Raw genomic sequence first — 24,313 nt, 5'->3', positions numbered from 1 at the left:
TGGTACAGACAGGAACTGAAAACACAGGGAATCCAGGGCGAATGACCCCTTCAGGACCAATGAGAGTAGCGATAACATGAGGGGAAGGGGAAGGTGGGGTAGAAAGGGAAACTGATCACAAGGATCTACATATAACCCCCTCCCAGGGGGACGGACAACAGAAAAGTGGGTGAAGGGAAACGTCGGACAGAGTAAGACATGACAAAATAATAAAATTTATAAATTATCAAGGGTTTGTGAGGGAGAAGAAAAATAAGGAGCTGATACCAAGGGCTCAAATAGAAAATGTTTTGAGAATGACGATGGCAACAAGTGTACAAATGTGCTTGGCACAACAGATGTATGTATGGATTGTGATAAGAGCTGTAAGAGCCCCCAGTAAAATGATTTTAAAAAGAAAAAAAAAGTACCCATGTGAGATAAACACAGGTGTATTAAAGTACAATGAGGAATTACGCTTGCAACTTGTGGGAAAAGGGTAGATAAAATACGGAAGAAGAGAATGATAATGAAATTGTGCAGTATGTTTCCAACACATTTCCAAGTGTGACATTATTACAAAACAGTTCAGACAAAAGGAGAGCGATTTCAATTTAGCCATGTTGCATTTGCATGACTGTGGACCACAAACCTCACCTTCTCACCTCTCTCAGGGGCAGCGAGGGTGTCCCCTGGCCTAGAGAGGAAGTTTCTATCACACTATCAGCACTGGCTTCGAGGCTGCCTTGTAATCTCTCTGCTGTGTATGTGTGTGTTAGCGCTATAAGCCAACACATGAGTGAGATGCAAAGTGCGTAAAATCATACCTTGTATCAGCACCTCCATTTGAGGAATTGACTCTCTGAGCACTCACAGATGTAAGACTATAATCATCACTTCAAGACTAGGTAAAATCAAGTGACACACGACCAGTTCCGAACCAGTCCATTTCTCATTTGCTGAGAATGTCACTGTCCAGTGTAGAGATACGGAGTCACTGCCTTTTAAACAGAGTCTAGAACCACCTGGGGATTCTGCTAAAATAAAACACAGGTTCTGATTGTGGTCTATCTGGGGCAGCAAGGCAAATGCTCAGCAAGAGCCCAAATTGGAATGAACTGGTTTAAAGCTCTGCTAGAAACAATCCCAAAGGCCAAGGACAGAGAAATGGGCAGGGTAGAACTATTCCTGAGCTCTTTACAGCAGTAGAAAGACATCTTTCTCCCACAGAGCAGCTGGCAGTTTTGAACTCTGACCTTGTGGTTATCAGCCCAGTGCTGACCACTATGCAACCAATGTTCCTTAAAAGAACAGATGACGAGATCTACACATAATCTCCTCCCTGGGGGACGGAAAGTGGAGAAGTGTGTGAGGGGAGACATCGGATGGTTTAAGATATGACAAAATAATAATTTATAAATTATCAAGGGTTCATGAGGGAGAGGGGAGTAGGGAGGGAGGGGAAAAATGAGGAGCTGATACCAAGGGCTCAAGTAGAAAGCAAATGTTTTTAGAATGATGATGGCAACATATGTACAAATGTGCTTAACACAATTGATGCATGTATGGATTGTGATAAGAGTTGTATGAGCCCCTAATAAAATGATTTTTTTTAAAGAGACAACCCCCCCAAAAAAAACCCAACAATAGAAATATCTTTTGTTTAATAATCAAAACATTTCATTTTCAAATAATGAAAAAATGGCAAGTCATTTTAGTGATTTTGTTAGTTAATTCTGTGCAACACATTGTTTCTAGTTTTATTTTTGTACTTTGAAAGAAATGACTATGCTTGACCGGGAAAGAAAAAAAAAAAGAATGCTGCTCAGCAATAAAAAGGAATAAACCTCTAAAACATGCAACAGCTTGGGTCAGGTGCACTTAATCCTCAAAGTACCATTTTTGCTTTTCAACACTTTAGAGTAGTCTTGTACAGCAGAGTTGCCTAATGCAATACATCTGTTGATCCCTAGACTGGCTTCCATGAGCATTGATTGCAGATTCAAGCAAGACAAAATCCTTGAAACTTCAATGTTTTCTCCATTTATCAGGATGTTACTACTGTACCTATTGGTGCAGTTGTGAGGATTTTGGTCTTCTTTACATTGAGTTGTAAACCATAGTAAAGCCTTCAATCTTTGATCAGCAAGTCCTCCTCACTTTCAGCAAGAAGGGTTGTGTCATTTGCATATCATACATCTGCAGCACAAGGCCTTTTTAAAGTGCCGAAATGCACGGAGGTTACCTTGAAGACGACAGGGCACCTGACATGACCACAGGATTTTCTATTACCTTGTGGTAGTTACATAATTTCGTGTCAACTTGAAGATATATAAAAGTGTAGGGATGCTATTCAACTTGTCAATCAGGCCATAGGCCTGATGGTGCCTCCTTGTGGGTGTGGCCTTCTCATTAGGTGGGTCCTGGGAACCTCTCCCTCTCCCTCCACCTTCCTGCTGGCTGACCCTGGTTGCTGCGAGCCTTGCAACGTGGCAACTGCCACTGGGTTCACACATCTTTGTATGTAACGGCCTGTGCTCTTCCTGCATCACTGCATGGACTAGTATCAGCCTACTAGTACTGGACTCATGGACTTGATCAGGAATGGGCTAGGATGTTGCTTGATATATAATTACCTTTTGATATAAAATGTTCTCTTACACATATGAGTGTCACTGGATTTGTTTCTCTGGTCAAACCAGCCTAACACACGCCTCATATGCATGTGAAAGTCGGACACAGAATAAGGAAGAAAAAGAATCAATGCAAAACTACTGAAAATCCCAAGGCCAAAGAACAAATAAATCTGTCTTGGAAGAAGTGTATTCAGACTCTACTTAGAAGAAAGAATGGGAAAAAGAAGCAAGAAGGGTGAGAATTCGTCTCACGTCCATTGGACATGTTGTCAGGAGAGTTCAGTCCCTGGAGGAGGACATCAAGCTTGGTCGAGGGTCATCGACAAGATGGACTGACACGATTGCTGCAACAATGGGCTCAAACATGAGCAGAGTTGAGAGGATGACATAGGAGCAGTAGTTCATTCTGAATTCTGTTCTGAGTCTGAACAGACTCAGTGCACCCAACAGCAACAGATACAAAAGCATGGATGAATCTCAAAAGTGTTATGCCAAGTAAGAAAAGGCAGGCGCGAGAATACATACTGACTTGTTCCATTTGTGGGAGGCTCCAGAAAAGACAGTTCTAATCTACAGTGACAAAAAGGCCCAGAAGTGAGTGCCTGGGACAAGAACAGGGGTGGGTCAGGGGTGAACTGCCTGAGGAAACGCTCTAATTTGATGAGGGTGGGAGCTGCCTGAATGTACACACTCTTCAAAACTTAATGAGCTGTATGTACACACAGTTGTCCTATATATAAGTTCTACTACAATTTTTAAAACATTGAATAACAGCTCTACCTAAACACCCAATGAGGGAGTGAGTTTGGTCAAGTCATGGTGTAGCCAATAAAACATTAAATACGATAGAACAACAGAAGAGTCAGCAGCATAGATGTATAGACAGCTAAGGGAAACAATCAAATTCTGGAACTACAATACATGACGGGGTTTTAAGTAGAAAGCAAATGTTTTGAGAATGATGAGGGCAACAAATGTGCTGGACACAATGGATGTATGTATGTATGGATGGTGGGAAGCGTTGCACGAGCCCCCAATAAAATGACTTAAAAAAAAAAGCTTATAGAAAAAATGATTTTTTCCCCATAAACTTCCCGAAGCCACCTCACACTATGAAGGCACTTTTATCAAGTACTCATACACACCATTATTGTTACAATAGGCTAAAAAGACAAATACAAGCATCACTTCCGTTCAGGAATTTCTATTCAGTGGCTTTGATTTAAATTTTTAATGGAAGTGATCAGCATCCTTGCTCTTTTAAAGAACCATCATACAGGGTATCCAATTGGTGATGGCTAGCAGAAAGGTTAGACAAGCTCAGCGGACAGTGAATTTCTGTCAGCACTGAAGGAATGGCTCAGAAGAGGCCACCCATCTATCTCCACGTGAGAAATGCTGAATTGGGGCATGTTTAGCTGTGCATATTTTCAACAATAGAAACAATGTCATAAAAACAGATCAACATTAAAAAATCAGAGTACAGGACCCACCACATCCACTGCCGTGGCCCACGTCTGTTCTGACAGTGACCCTGTGGAGCAGAGGACTGCTGCCCAGGGGTTCCAAGGCTGAGATCTCTAGGGAAGCAGGCTGCCACGTTTTTCTCCTGATGGACTGGGTCTGTCAACCTTCTGGTGAGTAGCCTCGTGCTTTAACCATGGCATCACCAGGGCTCTCTATGGTGTAAGAATGCATGGAAATGATACCACCACTTTGTTAAAACATACACACACAAGCTTGTTTTTCAACAAAATAATCTGGAAGGGCTGGCAGGCATTGGGAACAGTGGTGCTCAGGGAACACAACTAGGAGCAGGGGTGAACGGCAGCCTTTTCACTGGCTCACTAGCCACCCGTTTGCATAGCTTGATGTGGGGAGGGATTGTGCAGGGCAATAGCCTGTTTTTCAAAACTGTGGTTTGTGTGAAGTCCACAGAGCAGATTTTTAAAAACTAAGTTCATGTGATATCTACTCTAAACCAACACTATTTCTTTTGGCTCATGTCCAATAAGCAAAAACTTTTTGCTAATGTCCAATAATCAAAAATCAGGTGGTGATCAATGACATGGAAAGGGATACGTGGCACACTAACAAGTGTACAGAGCTGTGAAGCGAGGCATTTCCAATTTTTGTACTGAAACTGAATCAGAAGAAAAGCTCACTCAAGATGCCGTGCATTCAGAAGAACAGACACAAAAATGGGGAGCAATGATTTGCGGGAAGAATTACTTCCAAGTCTTCAGCATGTGGGATTCTTTTCTTCCTTCTCTGTTTTTACTACTTCCTAAACAAAAGAAACTTTATGTGTGTGTCAATATAGAAACGTGAAAAGCAGACCCACAATGCCATCTCTTTCCATCAGGTGCTCAGCTCCACCGGGAGTCGTTGGCTGCCCTCCCCCTTCTCAAGAGGCTGTGGGAGTCAGGGAGACAAGAGCAAGTCAAGGGCAAGGGCTGGAGGCCAGCTCAGATCCTCAGATATCCTCCCCACTTGGAGAGCACAGGCCTCCTCAGTCAAGTCCCTTCCCCACCACATAACCGGGAAGCCCCAGAGGCTGCCGGAGTTGGGCTGGCCACCCCCATTTTCTAGAGACAATGGCTTCTTCGAAAAATGAGGCACACTGTGACCAGGTCTGGAGGGGTGCTGTGAGCACACAGAGCACATACGCAGGTACTCCGAGCGCATACCCGGGTACTCCGAGTGCATACCCAGGTACTCCGAGTGCATACCTGGGTACTCCGAGCGCATACCCGGGTACTCCGAGTGCATACCCAGGTACTCCGAGACCTGGAGGCGAAAATAGAGGCACCGAGGTCAGGTTGTTTGGTCACCAGCTTTCTACGCTGGTGTTGGGCAGTCAGAGCTGGCAGCCATCTCATCCAGTCTGCTAACCTCACTGCTGTTTGCAATCCTCTCAGTCCCTCTTCCTTCTGTCTTCCTGAGGCCCCAAGGGCAGCCCAGACATTCTTTGCAGGCTAGACCGAGAGCCTTAATATGCTCACCTTTGGGGGGGCTCTGAGGACCAAGTGTCAAGGACTCACTTGAAGACCACAGCACAGTATCCCACCCCCAGGGTCTGGAATCCTTTACTATTGGAGTCTGGGTGTGCCTCATGCTTGGGAAACCCAGATAGAAAAGGGAAGGGGAAACTGTCTGGGGGGAGGGCCTCGCCTTCCTTTACTTCCTATAGGAAGGCAGACTTCAGTCTCGCATGATTTCAGCCACCATGGGGCTGTCAGGATTCGGGCAAACAAGGGAGCCCTGGAGGTGTCGCCTTCTTGGTCAACAAAGAAAATCCCACCACACCTACCCCAGGTCCAGGGACTAGCAGAGGCCACATCACTTCAAGGTGAGACACGCCACCCATAGGTGAGGTAGCAGGTCCGGCCACCCACCTCGACCAAACAAGGGAGGCCCTGGGACCTGCAATCAACTCAGAGCACAGCCCACTGCCAGGGCCACTAGCTTTTCAGAGTGGTTTAGGGAGAACCAGCTCCCTAAAGCTTTGGCTGCTTTCTGAGAAGTTAGTAGCCCAGACTCAGCCAACATCTCCAAAGGAGAAGACCACGCCAAGAAAACCCAGCTAGGCAGTTCAACTCTGCATGAGGTCACTACGAGTCAAAATCAACGAGACAAAACATAATGACCATCTTCTGGAGAGCCACAGAACAATCATAACCCGAGTCTGATTTTTGCCTGGCTTGTCCTTCCATTCTGTTAAAATGTTTTCTTCTTAGCCTCAACTATATAAGACTAGCTGTAACTTTGAGGACCTAATGTGCACCTGACGCAAGCGATGGTGTTTTCTTATTTTTAAAAATAATTTTATTAGGGCCTCATACAACTCTAATCACAACCCATCCATACATCAATTGTGTAAAGCACATTTGTACATTCGTTGCCCTCAAGTGATGGTGTCTTCAATCGCCTCACAGGCATGTGAAAGGTGGACACCGAAAATGGAAGACCAAATTAGAATCAAGGCATTTGAATGAATGGTGCTGGCCAAGAGTACACAGACTGCCCAAACCGAAGTGGCACAGCCCGAAAGCCCGAGAGGCACAGGATGGTGAAAGTTCGTTGTCAGGAGAGACCAGTCCCTGGAGAAGGACTTCATACTTGATAAAGGGGAGGGACATCGAGAGAGGAAGGCCTTCCACAAGATGGAATGGTTCGGTGTCTGCATCGATGGCTCAACCATAAGCACACGTGTGAGGATGGCGCCAGACCAGGCGGTGCTCCCTTCTGCTGGCACGGGCGGCTGGGCCAGAGGTGGCGTGGCAGCACCTAGCAGCAGCAACAGCTGTTGGGTGGTCACGCTGCACAGACTGAGGAATCTGACCGCATGACTGACGTTCACACTTTGCTACAATGAGTGTTAGATGGCGAGACAGCCCCGCCTGTCCTGAGCCTTGTCCCTGTCTGTTAAATGGGGTTGACGCCAGCACGGGGCAGGCGGACGTGAGGATGACCTGAGATAAATCATGGGCATGCTCGGCCCAGTGCTGGAAACTGGTCTACATGCAGCAAATGGTGGCCACTAACATTACCGTCACGAAGCAAGATTTTTGATGATATTGTTTTGAAAGATGTAATAAAAGTTCAGCCATAAACCAGTGAAAATGTCCTTTAGTAGCCCACTCGTTCAAGTGCACTAGGAATGCTCCTTAGAAACAAGGCAAGACTGTGTCTCACAATGTACTTGTACTTTGGACATGTCCTCAGGAGACCAGTCCCTGAAGGGCACCTTGCTTGGTGGAGGGCACTAAAAAAGAGGCAGGCCCTCGACAAGATGGACTGCCACAACGGGCTCCACCATAGCCACTGTGAGAGGACGGTGCAGGGCTGGGCAGGAGTTTGCTGTGCTACACACAGTCTCGCCGAGTCCACTAAAGTGCTATGAAGTGGGGAAAGCGCATTGGGGGCTTGCTCTGCAGATGTCAAATCTGGGGCAGGATGAAAAGAGCCTGAGGTGGCTTGGGATTAGGATCTTCTGAAAGCTTACTGCCATTGAGTCGATTTCTGACTCACAGTGACCCTACCGGGCAGTGTAGCACTTCCCCCTGTGGGCTTCCAAGACTGCCCCTTTCACAGATGCAGAAAGTCTCGTCTTTCTGCAAATGGTTTCAAACTACTGCCCTTGTGACTAGTAGGCCAAAGCATAACCCACCACCATGAGGGCTTATATTTTGGATCCCAAAAGAAAGGAGCCTTTGACACGGAGGCTCCAGAACACAGGGAGACAGAGCCCTCGTTTGTCTTGTAGAGCTTGTCAACATGGCTCTGGGAGGGAAGGGCAGTTCCCTAAGGACTCCAGTCACCACTGCATTCAGGAAAGTCGCCTTCAATCACAACAGCGAGGGTCCTGAAGCATTTTCTCTGCTCACTTGTTACTCCCTCCTAATTAGAGAGGGAAGATTTTGGGTAAGATGAACATAAATCAGGAGCAGACAAGCGTAAGGTCCACGTGCTGTTCTCATTAGGAGACAAAAACCAGAAGACAAATGGAGTCATTTGCAGGAAGTCTGGGAAGGGGCTATCCAGATCTCGAGGATCTGGGCTCAGCCTTAGTCTTCGCCTTACAACCTTTCAGCTGCCCTTTGGCTCAGGCCAGAAAAATCTGCTCTTCTGGACAATGGCCACAGCCACCTGCTCTGAGTGTTCTGGGACAGGTGGGTGAGTAAGCCTGTAGGAAGCCCAGGAGGCCCTGTCCGCCTGGCCCCACAACCGGCCCCAAGCCACTCACACAGATTACCATGGCCAGGCCTCATCGGGCACATGCCACCATTGTGACGTACACTAAACATAACGTGGCTTTCTGGGCCTGGTCCTCCACACCCATTCAACACGCCTGACAGCAGTCCACGTGAGCCTGGTCCTCATGCGCTGTGCACTGACACTGCCGGCACCTGTTTCAGGGGAGGTGATGGGCATCCCGAGGTCCTCTCGGTGCCAAACACTAGGACACCCACATACAAGAGAGACCCCATGCCTGCCAGGAGCACTCAGTCCAGAGGGTAAGACAAGTACCAAGAGTTGCTCCCCAGGGTGATGAGCACCATGAGAGAAGGCTGAGGCCAGAGCCCCAACACAGGACAAAGGAGGCTTGATGGAAAACATGGTGCTCAGGCTGGAATTCCATTATATGTGCACCCCAATATGCCCAAATCTGTCCGCTGCTAAAGTTCAGACCCAATTACTTTTAAACTCAGCAAGATAGAGGCACCTTTCAATGGAGGTAAAAACAACTCTCCATTTTCTCCATGAGCCTAAGGTGACATTTATCCAGTTTCCAGAGAGCCCCTCACCATCAGGTTTCACAGTCCCACTGCCCCATGATGGTCTGTCCCTGCAGGCTCCCTGAAGGGATTCAAGTGTATCAGGAAAGACACGTGACACCACGTGCCCAGTGGAGAGGGCCAGACAAGGGTGCCGGAGGAAGGCAAGTTCCGGGTCTTCCTGAAGCAACAGGGCCAGGAAGGACTGGCTCGGAGGAGGGCGTTAAGGGCGGGATACAGGAGGATGTTGCACTGGCTAGGGAAAGGAAAGATGAGCACAGAACCATTCGGAGGATGGGAGGAAGGCTCCACTCTCCCTCCTCCGTCCAGAGGGCGTGGTTGACTGGCTCGGACTTGCTAATGGGAGTCTAGCTCTAGGTTCCAACCCTCAGCAGGTACATGAACTTAACCTCTCCCAGGCTCAACCCCCATCACCTGCCTAACGCAGACAGCAGTGGCTTTCTTACAGGGATAACTGGTCACACTTGTGGCTATAGACCCAAGCCTGGAAGAGCAGGAACCTTGTTTAAGGAGTACACACAACAGACACAACCACAAAGAAACCACACCGAAGCATGTACCTCCCCGTCTCAGGTTTTTTCACTCAACCCTTACTCACTCACTCTGAGTCGATTTGGACACATACCACTCCCCCCACTCTACAGGAGAGAAACTACAGCAGATTGACACACTCCTTCCCCTAATTCCATACAGATAAGGCGGGGAGGCTCAACTCTATGGAAGAAGACAAACAGGAAAAATTTTTAAAAGAAAAACAAAACAAAAAAGGGCAAACACAGGCTTCATATAAGCAGAAAATAATTCTAGATGTCCGTAGATGTTATAAAAGAAATGAAAAAAAAAAAAAGAAATGAAATGGGGTGATTGATGAGTGTCAATGAGACACAATCTCAGATGAGCGTGGACAACCATGTGACAAACTGAGGAAAGAAGCTCCCAAAGAAGGCAGGGCAAAGGCCCTGAGACACAAACGAGCTTGGCACTTTAAAAGGGGAAAGGAGGCCAACGTAGGTGCGGTGTAATGAGGGTAGGAATGGGTAGGAAACAAGACTGGGGAGCAGGCGAAGGCTAGGTTGTATCTGGCACTGCAGGTAGTGGCAAAGCTCGGCAAGTTCTGTATAAGTGCTACGGGTAGTCTTTAAGCAAGGAAGAACCAGAGCTAACTGCTACGTGGACAAGAAGGACAACAGAGGGCCAGGCTTAGAGACGTTAAATAAGCAGCTGGATGTTTCATCATCGTTACAAGTTTGCATCTATTAGCAAAACTGGTTCTTTGTCTGGCATCCCATTTTGTACACAGTACTAGGATGCTCATCTGGAACCTCAAATCTAAAAACAGAGGGCTGTCATTTTGCATCTTGGTGAAGTCTGCTGAATCTCAACTTCTCAGGGCCTCCCCTCCTGCATCAAACGAGGACTGCCCATGCTTCCACAATGCCGACATGTATGTAAACATGCTTGGTACTCACCTGCCACAGCATTCAACCAATCGTGTCAAGGTGTTCCACAGTGTTAGAAAGTTATTGCTAGAGTGAAGACCTGATGCCGGGGCTTAAGTGGAGAGCAAATGTTTTGAGAATGATGAGGGCAATGAATGTACAAATGTGCGTTACACAATTGATGTGTGTATGGATTGTGGTAAGAATCGTATGAGCCCCTAATAAAATGATTTTTAAAAATAATAAATAAATTATATATCTAAGAGGGGCTTCAAAAAGTCTGTGGGAAAAAAGTTATTACTAGAGTACATCTTTAATTTTTAAAAGTACCCTGTATGGGAAAAAACAATGTCCAACTATTACTTCTCAAGAAAGGTGAAGACAGAGAGGATACTGGGTACCCCTAGTCTTCAATTCAGCCTACCATGCTTTCTCAAACATCATCATCTCTTTGAGAGGCAATAAGAGAGAAACTATTAATGGCATATTGGGAATGCAGAGCATTACAGCCAAAGGACCGTGGGATTTGTCCAAGTAAGACCAGCTTCAGGTCAGACCCCGAGTGTATCAGCCCCACAGCGTTTTCTATCTCAAACCTGTAAAAGACGCGACAGACGGAGATTCCTCCTCTTGTAGAGAGAGATGCAGCCTCGGTCGCTATGGGGCGGCACTGACCAGTGGCAGTGAGTGAGTGAACCTGTAAAACTCAGACAAACCCAACTTCCCTCCGACGGTGGCAGCCCAGAGGCAGAGTAATACAGTGTGAAGCCATGGGCTGCTATTACCTACTGCGTCTCATGGCAAGCCCATACAATGGGATCAAACACTGCCCCTCCTGTCCCAGGTCTAGGACCAGCTACAAACCAGGCTTTGAAGATCCATAAGGTTTCCATGGGCTGACTTTCTGGTTTTCTTCTTAGTCAGGAACCTCAGATGAAACCTACTTAACATCAGAGCACACGCAAGCCTCCAGTGATAGGTGGAGGTGACTTATACCGGTATAAACACGGCCAGCAAAGACTAACGGTGGCATAGGTAAAATATAATTAATGGGCAACTGCTTCCTTGCTCCTGTGAGGCTGGAGGGGTGTGAAAACACCCCTGCTGAGAGAGAGACATATATAAAAGTTTGGAGAGTCTCAGGCAACCAAGCTGGTTGACTTCTATGTGTATGTAGGTGTGGTAAATCTTTTTTTTAATTACAATATTTTACTGTTTTCGGTGAAAGTTTACACAGCAAATCACATTCCCCGTGAACAATGGCTATGCAATTTGTTCGGTGACATCAGATACACTTTTCACAGTGCGTCAACTTTCCCATTGTTTCCATTCTGGTCTCTCCACTTCCAGTCATCTGTTTTCCCTGCTCGGCTCCCGCTCCTGCCTTCCAAACTGGGCGAGTTTGTAATGCTGTCAGGAATCTCTCCCTCTAGGAAGGGGCAAGTGTGGTCAAAGCCAATCTTCCCCTAAGGGGTGGCAACGGCAACTCCACCAAGTGAATGATGAACAAGAAAGTCCAATGTCATGGCAGACCTTGCTAACCCACTCAGCCAGCCCCTCCAGACAGGGACCACACCACCGTCCCTCCTTTTATTTTCTTTTTTTCAAATCATTTTATTGGGGGCTGGTACAACTCTTATCACAATGCATCCATCCATCCATTGTGTCAAGCACATTTGTACATTCGTCCCCCTTTTCAACCGAACCACCCAGACCTGGTCTTCTCCTGATTCCTACAATGGGAGCCATTCTGCTTGGGGAAGAAGACTAAGGGAAGCAGGGGCAGTATACAGCCTAGACAAGAAATGCTGGCGAGAGAGAGACCAGTAGGTACAGAAAAAGACAGTAAAGTATTTATTTGGTAGGATGACCTCGGGAGAAAAAAAAGAGCGGGCGATTCGATTGCGACTAGTCCGATTCGTGGTGATTCTGGGTGTGTGGGAGTAGAACTGTGTCCCACTGGGTTTTCAAGGCTGATTTTTCAGAAGCAGACAGATGCCTCATCAGGCCTTTCTTCAAAGACACCCATGGTGGGACTGCCACCTGCATTCTTTGACCTACAGTTCAGTGTGAAACCATTGCACCACCCGAGGACTTTGGTTAAAAGCTACCAAAGCTAATGAGGGGAAAGCCCTGAGCAGTTGCGCAGAGCTCCAGACACCTGGTGCAAACTAGCTGGATGTGGGACCCAGGTATCCAGCCCACTAGGGGCCTCTCTCTCCACTCCTCACACCTGTCTCTCAGCCTGTCCTCCCCAGCTTCTGCCCCAGGGCAGGAGGCAAGGCAGACGCTTCTGACAACTTGAACTTTTCCACCTTCCTTCACTCTTGGTGGGGAAGGGGTGCAGGGATCACATTTCAGCTGCCTCCCACCCCCTTCTGCCACAGGGGGCAAGGTGGCAAGGGAGCTATTGTTTTCCCCACTCGTCCTCCCCATTTTGTAGCCTCGCTTTCAGACCTGTCCTTCTTAAATTTCAGTCTTTCAGCCTTATCTTAGAGATTCCACCCCTAGCCCCCAATCTACAAATTCCTTATACTATCATCTACCTCAGGTTTATTTCAATCTCCACTTTTACGTACACACATGTACTTTAAAAGAAAACACTCTACCGTTCCAATAAATGAAGCAGTATCATATTTGCCATGCAACGCTTGAATGATGAATATATTCATATATACTTGAGCATTAACATAAATGCATGCTAATTTTTTTCTTCAATTCCCATTTATGTGCCATCGCAGTTTATCTGGGGGCCAGGGACACTACATAACACCTGGGTGCAGGGTCTATCTCCGTCTAGCCGACCAGAACTCTGGGCTTCTAATCAGAGAACACAACTCAAAGCTCGCAGATCTCCAGTTTGCCCCGTCAATGGCGTTCACCTTCTCCTCCAGACACACCGCAAAGGGCAAAGGGCAGGAGCAAAGAAAGGTCGCTGGGCGGTCCGATTTCCCTACCGGGTGACCCGAGGACGCGGAAAGTAGGGAATGAAAAGGACTTTAAAGAACCCGGTCCTGCAAGTGCCCAGGCTGGGGAGGACTGACCTTCTCGCGCAGGGTGCAGTGGACGTCCGCGGCGACGCGTCCTTCCCACCACGGCTCATCCATCGTCGTGGCCGCGGCGCCGCGATCCGAGCCTAGCGGGCTCCGCGGGCGCACCCTGCGAGGGGGACAGGGCCACTTCAGCGGCGGCGGCGCGCGCTCCCCGCCGCCGACCCCGGCACCCTCTCCGCGCGGCCGGACGGGCGCCCCTCCGGCCCCGCTCCACGGAGCTAGCGGTCGCCTCACGTCCCGAGAAGGTGGCGGAGTTCCCTCCCCTCTGCTCCCGGGCCCCGGGGCGAGCTGCAGCTTTTTCCCAACGACTTGCAGGGTTTCATCTCCCTGGTGCAAAAGTTGCACCGAAAGTTGTGGGCTCCACGAGCGCGCCCGGCGCGCCGTCCCCAACTCCTCCCCCGCCGCGCAGCCTTTGTCCCGCTCCCACCTCCTGCCCTCGGGCCGGGGCGACACTCACGCATCCCTCCCGCGCCGGGCTCGGCGGGGCCCTCGAGGGCCTGCGTGCGGCCGAGTCCCCGCCGGGCCGCTCCACGCTCTCGGGGTCCCCTCCACAGCCCGGTCGCCCCGGCCGCCGCCGCGCCCCCGCTCGCCCTCGGCTCCCGCCGCGCTCGCAGCCTCCCGGCCGCTCGGGGCCCCCTCCCCTCTCCTCTCCCCTCCCTCGCTCGCCCGGGACTGCGGGCCGGCTCCGCGCATGCGCGGCCGGGCCGGCGCCCCGAGGCCGGGGGGCTGGGAATTCGTCTTCCTCCCGCCCGAGCGGGCCCCGTTTCCTGCCCGCCCGCTTCCCTCGTCTTGGCGGAAAGCTTCCGCCCACCTTCGCGGAGGCTCCCGGCGGCTTCCCGGGCTAACGGCCGGGGCAGGAGCGCGGAGAACGGCGGCGCCACCTGCGCGCACCACGCGTGAAGCCCGGCGCCAGGGGGTTCCAGAAAGTTCTGCCTCCGCACGCCCCGCGCTGGCCAGGCTTTCTTGGGGCCGCCTGGTTTTCTCTTTCTTCTCACAACCTCCCCCCAGCCCCCTTCTTTTTAACCTGCCCTGCGTTGCGGCTGTAGCTTCCCAAACGGACGACCCCCAGGAAAGTCCTAGAAAAGTTCTGTAAACAAGCTGGCATTTATTGGGCTCTACTCGCACATTTATAACTGGAGGGAGATCAGACTCCTGAAGGGTTCGGTGTGGATGGACAACATTGTCTTTTTTAGTCACTTAGTTGAGACATTCCCTAGAATTAGAAGTCCGAATCAACTCGATGGCAGTTTGGAGATTTCTGCTCTCTTGGCGCTCGTGCACGCGTGCGTATGTATTTCTTCAAACAGGCTGTGTGTATGTGTGTTTTTTCTTCAAACTGAGCCTGAAATTCCTTCTGTGTAAAATCAGGATGCAAACTTCTGGAGATACTGAAATATTAGAAAAGATAGCGTGTGGTAAAGGGTTAATCCCCAAGCCAGGTATGAAGTGAGCATTCAATAAGTTGCTGCTACCAAAGACTTTTTAGTGAAGCTTGAACAATGTTTTAAATCATTTTATTGGTGGCTCGTACAACTCTTATTGAAAAGAGATTGAACTCTTGCAAAAGGTAAAACACATAGGAATAAACTTAACCAATATGAGGTCCTTCATGAAAAAAATTATGAAGGCTGAAACATAATAAGAAAGACGACCCATCAGAAAAAAAATAAAAACACCCAAATCACTCTAGTTAATGAAATTCTACAAGTTATGGGTGCGTGAGAGGGAGGAACATATAACAGTATTCTAACATATGGAAGAATATGCGAGAAGCTGTGGACTTTGTTTCAAAAATGAAATCGACCTGTATTACCAAAGTTTAACGCATATTGCAAAGACAATCCCTTAATGGTGGTGACACAAGATTGGATGAATAGGCATTAATGGACTAACTGAAAGTCTCGACGTATATATGATATACTAAAAAAGGACATCACTTTTGTGAAAGTGACACTTTGCTTCATTGAGAAAAGGATCCCTTCTGCCGTAAAGTGTTGTTGTTAGGTCCTGTCCGGTCAGTTCTGACTCAGAGTGGCTCTGTACAACAGGAGAAAAATAAAAACCAAACCGTCCATTAAAGTTGTCAAGGAGTTTATCTTGCTTGGATTGTGGATGAACTGCTTGACAACTTGAATGGACTATCCCAGTCTTGTGTCATCCTCAAAATTGTTATGTTTGAGCTCACCATTGTGTCAGTTCAGCTCATGGACACACTCTTCCTCTTTTCGCTACCCTACTACTTAATCCTAAGTATGATGTCCTTCTCCAGGGACATCACCTGATAACATGTCCAAAGTACATGAGACAATCGCTTGACATCCTTGCTTCTAAGGAACATGTGGCTACACTTATTATAAGACAGATTTGTTGGTTCTTTTGGTAGTCTATGGTACTTTCAGTATTCTCCAGCACTATAATTCAAACAGATAGATTCTTCAGTCTCCAACTTTCACATGCATGTAAGGCAATTTGAAAATACCCTGGTTTGGATCAGGGGCTCCTTAGTCCTCAAGTACTATCCTTGCTTTTCAATACTTTCAATAGGTCTTGCGCAGCAGATTGACCAAATGCAACTCATCTTTTGATCTCTTGACTGTTGCTTCCATGAGCATTGGTTGTGGATCAAGAAGACAAAAATCCTTGACAACTTCAACCTTGTGTCATTTATCATGATGTTACCTATTGGCCCAATTTTGAGGATTTTGGTCTTCTTTAAAATTGAATCATAATCTATACTAAAGGCTACAAGTGCTTCAAGTCCTCCTCACTTTCATCTGCATATTGCAAGTTGTTAATAAGCCTTCCTCTAATCTTGATGCCATATTGTTCTTCATATAGTCCAGCTTCTCTAATGATTCGCTCAGCATTTAGACTGAACAAGTATAATGAGAAGATACAACCCTGACAACACCTTTACTGATTTTAAACCATGCAGTATTCCCTTGTTCTGATTGCACAACTGCCTCTTAATCCATGTATAAGTTCTGAACAGCACGGTGAAGTGTTCTGGAATTCCCATTCTTCCCACGGTTATCCAGTTTATTATGGCCCACACCATTGAATGCCTATGCATAGTCAATGAAACAGAAGTAAACATCTTTCTGGTATTCTCTGTTTATAGTCAAGATCCCTATGACATTACCAATGATATAGCCCTTATTCCATGTCCTCCTATGTATTTGGCTTAAACTTCTGGAAGTTCCTTATAAATGTACAGCTGCAACGAAGTAAAATTTTACTTGTGTGCGTTCTCAGTGAAAGAGTTCTATAGTTTGAGCATTCTGTTGAGTCACTTTTCTTTGGAATGGGCACATTTATGGATCTATTCCCATCAGCTGGCCAAGCACCTGTCTTCTACATTACCTGGCATAGACAAGTACGTGCTTCCGGAGCTTCATCAGCTTGCCTTGCTTTTCACTAATGCTTTTAGTGCAGCTTGAACTTTTCCCTTCAGAACCAGTAGTTCTTGCTCAGATTCTCCCTCCTGAAATGGCGGGATGTAGACTGGTTCCTTTTGGTACAGTGACTCTGTGGATTATTTCTTTTTAAGTGAACCTTTGTATATAGTTCCCACTGAAAGAACTGCTACCCACTGCCATCAAGTCAATTCTGACTCATTGCGACCCTGTAGGACACAGTAGAATTGCTCCCAAAGGTTTCCAAGGCTGTAAATATTTATGGGAACGGGCAACCTCATCTTTCTCCAGCATAGCAACTCATTGTCGATTTTAACCTGATATTTCAGCAGCCAACACCTAACTTTATTCTGAAAGAATAAAAGCGTTCGTTATTCACACGTTTGGAAGGAGTTCCCTTTTCTTGCACTGTAGTTACCAGTTATCAAGGGTTCTAATTGCTGAGGGAGGGAAACAGGAGCATTGGGTTTTTCTCCAGCAGTTTTTTGAGAGGATTCTGAATATGGTTATGCCAACTAGACATTCCTGGCTAAAGCCCAACCCACAAATCATTTGGCAGCATGATGACATCTCCTTGGGGGTGTGGCCTTTTTATAAGAAAGAGACCAAGCGGAGTTGGATCCTCTGACCCCTCTTCTGTTGGTGCTGGGTCTTGTGTCAGGTTCCTTAGTCTCCTGTGGTGCTTCCCTTCAATGCCAGGAGCCATCAGCAGACTGCATACTATGCATTCATTCCCATTCCGCTGACTTTGGATTCATTTACTTTTGCGTCCACCAGCCTGGGCCCCCCTCCTCCTGCTTCCTCATCCTGCTTCCTACTCTGTCAGCAGCCGAGAGTCAGTAGAAGTGGACTTGAACCAGAGTGGACTTACCAACTTCTACAGCAGTGGAAGCCATTTCTTTTTTTTTTTTCTAATCATTTTATTAGGGGCTCATACAACTCTTATCACAATCCATACACACATCAATTATGTAAAGCACATTTGTACATTCATTGTCCTCATCATTCTCAAAACATTTCCTCTCCACTTAAGCCCCCGGCATTAGGTCCTCATTTTTCCCCTCCCTCCCCGCTCTCCCCTCCCTCATGAGCCCTTGATAATTTATAAATTATTTTGTCATATCTTTCCCTGTCCAACGTCTCCCTTCACCCACTTTTCTGTTGTCCGTCCCCCACGGATGGGGTCACATATAGATCCGTGTAATCGGTTCCCTCTTTCCAAACCACTCTCCCTCTACCCTCCCAGTATCGCCACTCACACCACTGGTCCTGTAAGGATCATCTGCCCTGGATTCCCTGGATTTTCAGTTCCTATCTGTACCAGTGTACATCCTCTGGTCTAGCCAGACTTGCAAGGTCGAATTCATATCATGATAGTGGGAGCGGGGAGGAAGCCATTTCTATAGACAAACAAAACCAGGCATCACTGGTTTCGCTTCTCTAGCAGACCCCATCTAGCATATGGAATGTATGCATTCTGCACTTGGTTGGGGCTCTCCCTTTGGGGTCTCTCTTTTCCAGTCTCTCTGAAGAGCATGCATACATTTCCCCATAAACTGCTGGTTAGTGTGTGAAGTAATGTGGGTGCACTCAGCAGAGGGAGGTGTCCAGTGCAGGAGACCAAGGACTGGTGCAGCTGGAGTGGCTTTCCTAACCCATTCCATCCTCAACATGGCCAGACATGCATTCATTATTTCGTCCGTTGTTCCAAAATAAAATGCTTATCAAATGTTTAAATCAGTTGCAGTTGAATCAACTCCAAGTCAAGGTGACCCCGGCCGTGTCGGAGTGGGACTGTGCTCTGTAGAATTTCCTGGGACTGGTTTTCACAAGTAAATTGCCACGTCTCTGTTTCCTAGCAGTTTCCCGGTGGACTCACATCTCCAGCCTTTCAGTTAGCAACCAAGCATGTTAAACATTTGCACTATCCAGAGACTTTAGCAAGGAGGACACGTTCCACTACACCTCTGAAGTGCACGTGGTGGGAGACCCAGATGGAGGGCAGATTTTCCATGTTCGAAATGAGAAGAAGAAAATAAAGTAAATCTGTGCCTTTTCAACTTCCGGAGGACAGCATCGTCTACCACTTCCACTGTGGTATTATTTTATCAAGTTCTCTCTTTGCATGAAGCTCTCCTTTCTCTGTTTCTTTTCTACAGTGCTCATATTACAAAAAGAAACGGCGAGATGTGCGTGTTCTCCCTCAGGCTTCAGGCCTCCTTCTCTTCCTTCATGAGATCCATCACCGTGTTGTCTTCCAGATGCCTGGGTGGCGCAAGTGGTCTGTGCAATGGGCCATTTGAACCCAACCAGCGATGCGCTGCAGTCAAGTCCTGGCTATCTGCTTCCCTGTAGATTGTAGTCACCACAAAAACTGCCTGGAACAGCTCTACTGGGTAACACATGGGGTTGCTGTGAAATGGCAATGACTCCACAGCAGTTCATTCATCTGCTTGTTTGTGGTGTCTCCTTCCAGAAGCAATCGATGCAGATACATCATCTATGCATCTCTACGTTTACCAAGATAAACATTCTTTTTCTTTCTTTTCTTTTTTCTTTTTTTAACACAAATGGCAGTACATCACACATACCCTTCCACATGTTGCTTTACAAACCCTAAGGTGATTCTGGAGAGTGTTTCATGTTAGAGTCAATACAGCTGCACAGTAGTCCCGCATGTGGATCCGTCACAAGTAAAGACCCATCTGTTGGTACAGAGCATATAGATGGTTTTCGACTTTTTCTTACTGTCAGCTATGGGCAGGTGTCAGTTGGTGTCAATGTTAGAACACTCCATTTTTCAGGGAAAGCTAGACATGAGCAGTTCTTCCTTGGCTTTGGCAGTTTTACATTGCTCCCCGTAGAACCAAATGCATAAGGGAGCGGGGGCTCACTTGAAAAAGACTGAAGGAAAACATCTGGGCCAGACACTTTGAGACACAAACCTTGGTCTGTGTGGTAGTCACCTAATCTGGTGTCAATTTAAGGATTCAGAGTGTAGGGGTGAAGTCTAGGCTGTCAATCTGGAGATAGCCAATGAAACTTCTGTGTGGGCATGGCCCCCTGAGAATTTTGGGAAATCTGGTACTTCCTCCTTGAATGCAGAAGACACCTCTCTCTCTCTGCCACTCCCTGGGAGACTTTGCAGGAGACAAGTCACATGGACGCAACCAGACCTCAGAAGCCGGAGAAGCCACAGAGAGACCCCTACCAGCACTGAGATGCTTACAATGCCACCGGACCCAAAGCCTTTCTACCCACTGGCTTGAGATCGTCCTGCATTTGGCTTCATTGCATGTGTTTCATGAGTCTGAAGAGGACTTTATAGATTGGTATCGGACATAGGGGCTAATATCAGACTTATGGCCTCGGACTGGACTACGTTGGGATGTTTTCTCAATGTTCAATTCCTCTTGTATATGAACCTCTCCCTTATATATACCTATGCATGTTTATGAATTTGTTTCTCTAGTCTACCCGGACTAACAGTCTGTAACTTAGGTCTTTAACCGAAATCCACCCGAACACCTCTAAGCTGTTTCTAGCTGAGTACTCTTTATGGTCATGAGCACATTCACCAGATCCTTTCTGGTCCTTGACTAGACATTCTTGGGCTCCAACTCTACACCGTCTGAAGAACTGGGCAAGAAAAACACAGCAGCTGCACTCGAAACCTAGGACATTGGGAAGGCTGGACAGTACTTGTAAAGGGTATAACATTTAGAAGCTAGAAAAGGAGTAAGTGAAAGAAGGTCCCCCTCTCACCTGGGACCGGTTTCACAGGTGTGCATCCTGTGCAGTTGCACAGGACCCACCACTGGATGGCTTAATGCCTGGCTGTTGCCATCTTGAAGTGATGCATATTTTCCTCTTTTAACCTCTGTTTGTTAATGGAGTCCATTGGAACAATACATGTGAGTATAAGAGATAGGCACAATGGGTGTCCTCTGCGCCTTGCCACTCTATATATACGCATTCCTCACGTAATGACATGGTTAGGTTCCAAATGACCAGGTTGTTATTTGAAAATTGGCATTATACAGAAATGGAGGATACCACATCAGATCACGAAAAAGAGGATGACGACATTATTATATAACTGTCTAAGTCCATCATTGCATAATTCCATGGCTACTTAACTGCCAAACCACGGAGAACCCTCACAGCCAGTGCTATACTGGCCTTGCGCTCGGTATTCATTACTGCACACCTGTGGGGAATGACGTTTCCTAAAATGGCCCAAGACTATGTAACTCTTACCAAATGATTGATGATTGTGGGTCAGGGTGGGGAGGACTATGCAAATAAGATGTGTGTGACGCTAATAGAGGGGAGTGGTCAGTTTTCTTCACCATCCCCATGGCTATCAAGACGAGTCATGTTTGAAGCTGCAGCAGAGAGAAACCCAGAGAAGCTTGGAAAAGCACATTCAAGCTCTCTGTCTGAGGCGCGAGAGGCCCCCGAGAGCAGATGCTTCAGAGACTTCGGCAGAGACTCAGGAGGAGCACCAGGACTACGGGGTAGCTTCTCATCTGGCTGAGCCAGTGGAACTGTGGGACAGAGGAACAGGTCACCTGCCTTCCTGACCCATGGAGGCAAAGGCCAAGGGACCACATGGCTGAGAGACATGACTGCTGACTGAGGAGACCAATGACTGTATCCTTACTGTTGGCTGATCCTACTGGCTTTCCCAATAAGCCCCTTAACTGTGAGTATTATCTGTGAGTTCTGTGTGACCATTGCAATGATTTATCAACCCCAGCATGGATGTAGAGTGGGGTGGGAGGGACGGTTGGTGTCAGAACGAGTAATCAAGGATGGAACGTGGAGGCATGGCTGACTCTTGCCTCATGACAATGGAAAGCCAGAGGAAGTCAGATATGTCAACCTCCATGCTGTATACCTGCTCCCTGTCTCTGAGACAGGACTGTTTCTGAGTGCAGAAAGCCTTGGCTTTCTCCTGAGAAGCAGCTGGTGTTTCGAGTTGCTCGCCGTTAGGTTAGCAGCCCTAGCTAAGACTCTGCAAATGCAACGCCCACTACGGAGACTGGACAGGTTGCTAATCATCTAAATAATGTGTAAAGCACCCTTTGGGGACTGGACCCTGTAAAGCTGGTGTATAGAAGTATAATAGGTGTTTGGCTCATTTTGTCATCCCACTGAGTCGTTCTAGAGGTGGAATTATGTGGATGGTGCAGACCTGGGCAGTGCTGTATTCTATTGCAGGTGGGTCACTATGAGACAGAGCAGGAGAACGTTCTTTGGGAGGGACAGTCAGTGTCAGAATTGATAAATAAGGCTGGATCCTGGAGGCCTGGCTGACCTCCAATGCGGGATCCAGAAAGGTTTTTCCCCAGGTTGCCTCCCCCCATTATATATGCCAAACTTAAGACCACATGGTCATTGACTACACACCTGGAGGTCAGATGCTTAGAGGTTATCTCCCTGAGGGTATCGGCCATCTAGAGCAATCAGACTCTATAGTTTGTCCCACCCTAAGTAGGGCCCACTCCCTGCTGATAAGGAGTGTGGATTGTACCCCTGAAGGAGAGCCCAGAGACAAGATCAGCCAACTCAAGGAGGACCAAAGTTCGCCTGCCATCTTGAATCTAGGGTCCGCCCATCTTGCCCCTCCCCTTCGTATTGTGTGTATACCCCTAGCGCGTCCTCTTATCCTGTGTATGCCTATTGTATAGCCCCTTCCTGTTATGTATGTGGTTACCTGTAATCAGGAGGGCTTGCATGTTCCCGAAATGTTATTAGCTGTGATTAGAAATATATTCTCTCTCTGCACGGTCCTGTCTGCTGAGATCATGGCCGTCCTGGAGGTTAGCAATTGCATTCCTTGTCTTATCTGATGTCTTTTAATTTTACCCCTCAATTACACAACTGCCTCTTGGACCCATTCTAGTGTTGGGGCTGGTACCCCACACTCCACCTTGGGCTGTGGATGCTGATAGTGATGATTTTTTTCTCCTTTGTGAAGTTAAAGAATGTCAGATGTAAATGTGAACTTCGAGACAATAAAATAGTTCCTAAGTGAGGAGTCAGTGCAGCATCCCCCACGTTCTATGAGCACAGAATTTTGGTGGCTGTGCCAGGGTCTGGAGTTCGTGACTCGGGAATGACCAGGCTGCACTCACGGAGAACTTCAGAGGAACTAGCATACCAGAAGATCTATCCCTGAATGTTGGGTGGGCATAGAGTCTATGCTTTATCTTCAAGAGCAAGGTCACAGAAGGGGAATGGGCAGGGGTTTTCTAGAGCAGACAAGGTTGTCAGTACAGGAGGAAGGGGCTGGGGGCTGGGTGCATTTTAGGAATGAGGAAGTCCACTTCCAAAGGTTAAAATTTCCTATTCAGATTTTCCTTACAAATGTAAGAGTATCGCACCCAAAATCCGCTGGCGGTGATGGAGTTGGACAGAGACAGCCCCAAGAGCCTCTGCTTTCTAGTTGAACCGGGACTTTCATGGAATGCAGAAAGAAGAAAGTAGCGTTCTAAGAAACATAACCAAGGATCCCTGGCATATCCTTTTTTATTGATACTATTGCTCAGTATTAGGCAGCTGTGCACAGCGACATAAGGAAAAGGAGAGATGGGCATCCAACCCCGAGCTTCCTTTGCAAAGTCACCAGCGCTTCCTTACTCCTCAGGAAGCAAAAAGTGGTGGTAAAATATGCCGTTATCAATAGCTAAAATGAAAACAGCTGAGTTAGCTTTGTGTGTTTCCACATCTGGCCTGACTCCTTTCGTCCCTTAACTACTAGAAAGGAAATCCACTTTTGATTCCTTTCAAAGATATTCTTAACCTGAACTCACCCATCTTCCTCTTTGGTCAATCCTTGAGGCAAGAATTCTCCCATTGTGATGAGTTTTGTTGCTATTAATAAATATGAAAACAGTTAACCATATGTTGTGTGTGCCTGGTGCCCTAGCAGCCACCGAGAAAAGGCTCCTGTAGCCTACAAGTAATTATCCATCTGCTATCCTTCATGCGCCACCCCGGTACCCCCTACATCTATTTATCCTTACAAGGTTTAGGATCCTTGAAGACCTGGCTGGATCTTTTTTATCTCTATCCCCAACCACCCCCACCATCCCCCACCCCAGCCTAGCACAGTGCCTGAAGTACAGGAGTTGGTCTGTACGTACTGTTCTTTCTCAAGACTTTAGTGTGAATTGGGTGAAGGTTTACAGAACAAATCCATTTTCCATTCAGCAGTTCTTTTTTTTATTTGTATAAACATTTATTTCAGAAAATGCCATACTGTTTTTCATAATGGCTGTACAACTCTGCAATTCCACCAGCAATGCATGAACTTTCCAATATCTCCATATCCTCTCCAACATTTATTTTCTTTTTTTTTGGTGAATTTAAAAAAAAATCATTTTATTAGGGGCTCATACAACTCTTATCACAATCCATACACACATCAATTGTGTAAAGTGCATTTGTACATTCATTGCCCTCATCATTCTCAAAACA

At 47.2% G+C, this 24,313-nt stretch overlaps 1 protein-coding gene across 1 annotated transcript in view; it reads right to left on the bottom strand.

The window, feature by feature from the left end:
* CCNJL (cyclin J like) overlaps positions 1-21,025 on the bottom strand; it is a 74,363-nt gene extending 53,338 nt beyond the window's left edge. The window contains exons 1-3 of the mRNA XM_013006179.2: positions 20,990-21,025; positions 13,867-14,250; positions 13,401-13,736 (exon numbers count right to left, since the gene is read on the bottom strand). Coding sequence (XP_012861633.2) covers positions 13,401-13,736; positions 13,867-14,250; positions 20,990-21,025 — 756 coding nt within the window. The remainder of the gene's footprint in view (positions 1-13,400; positions 13,737-13,866; positions 14,251-20,989) is intronic.
* Between the last annotated feature and the right edge of the window lie 3,288 nt (positions 21,026-24,313).

The sequence above is a fragment of the Echinops telfairi genome, unplaced genomic scaffold, assembly GCF_000313985.2.
Source record: "Echinops telfairi isolate 266 unplaced genomic scaffold, ASM31398v2 ScPeMD7_7469;HRSCAF=8507_0, whole genome shotgun sequence".
Taxonomy (NCBI): Eukaryota; Metazoa; Chordata; class Mammalia; order Afrosoricida; family Tenrecidae; genus Echinops; species Echinops telfairi.
This window is presented reverse-complemented; position numbering and strand designations above follow the sequence as displayed.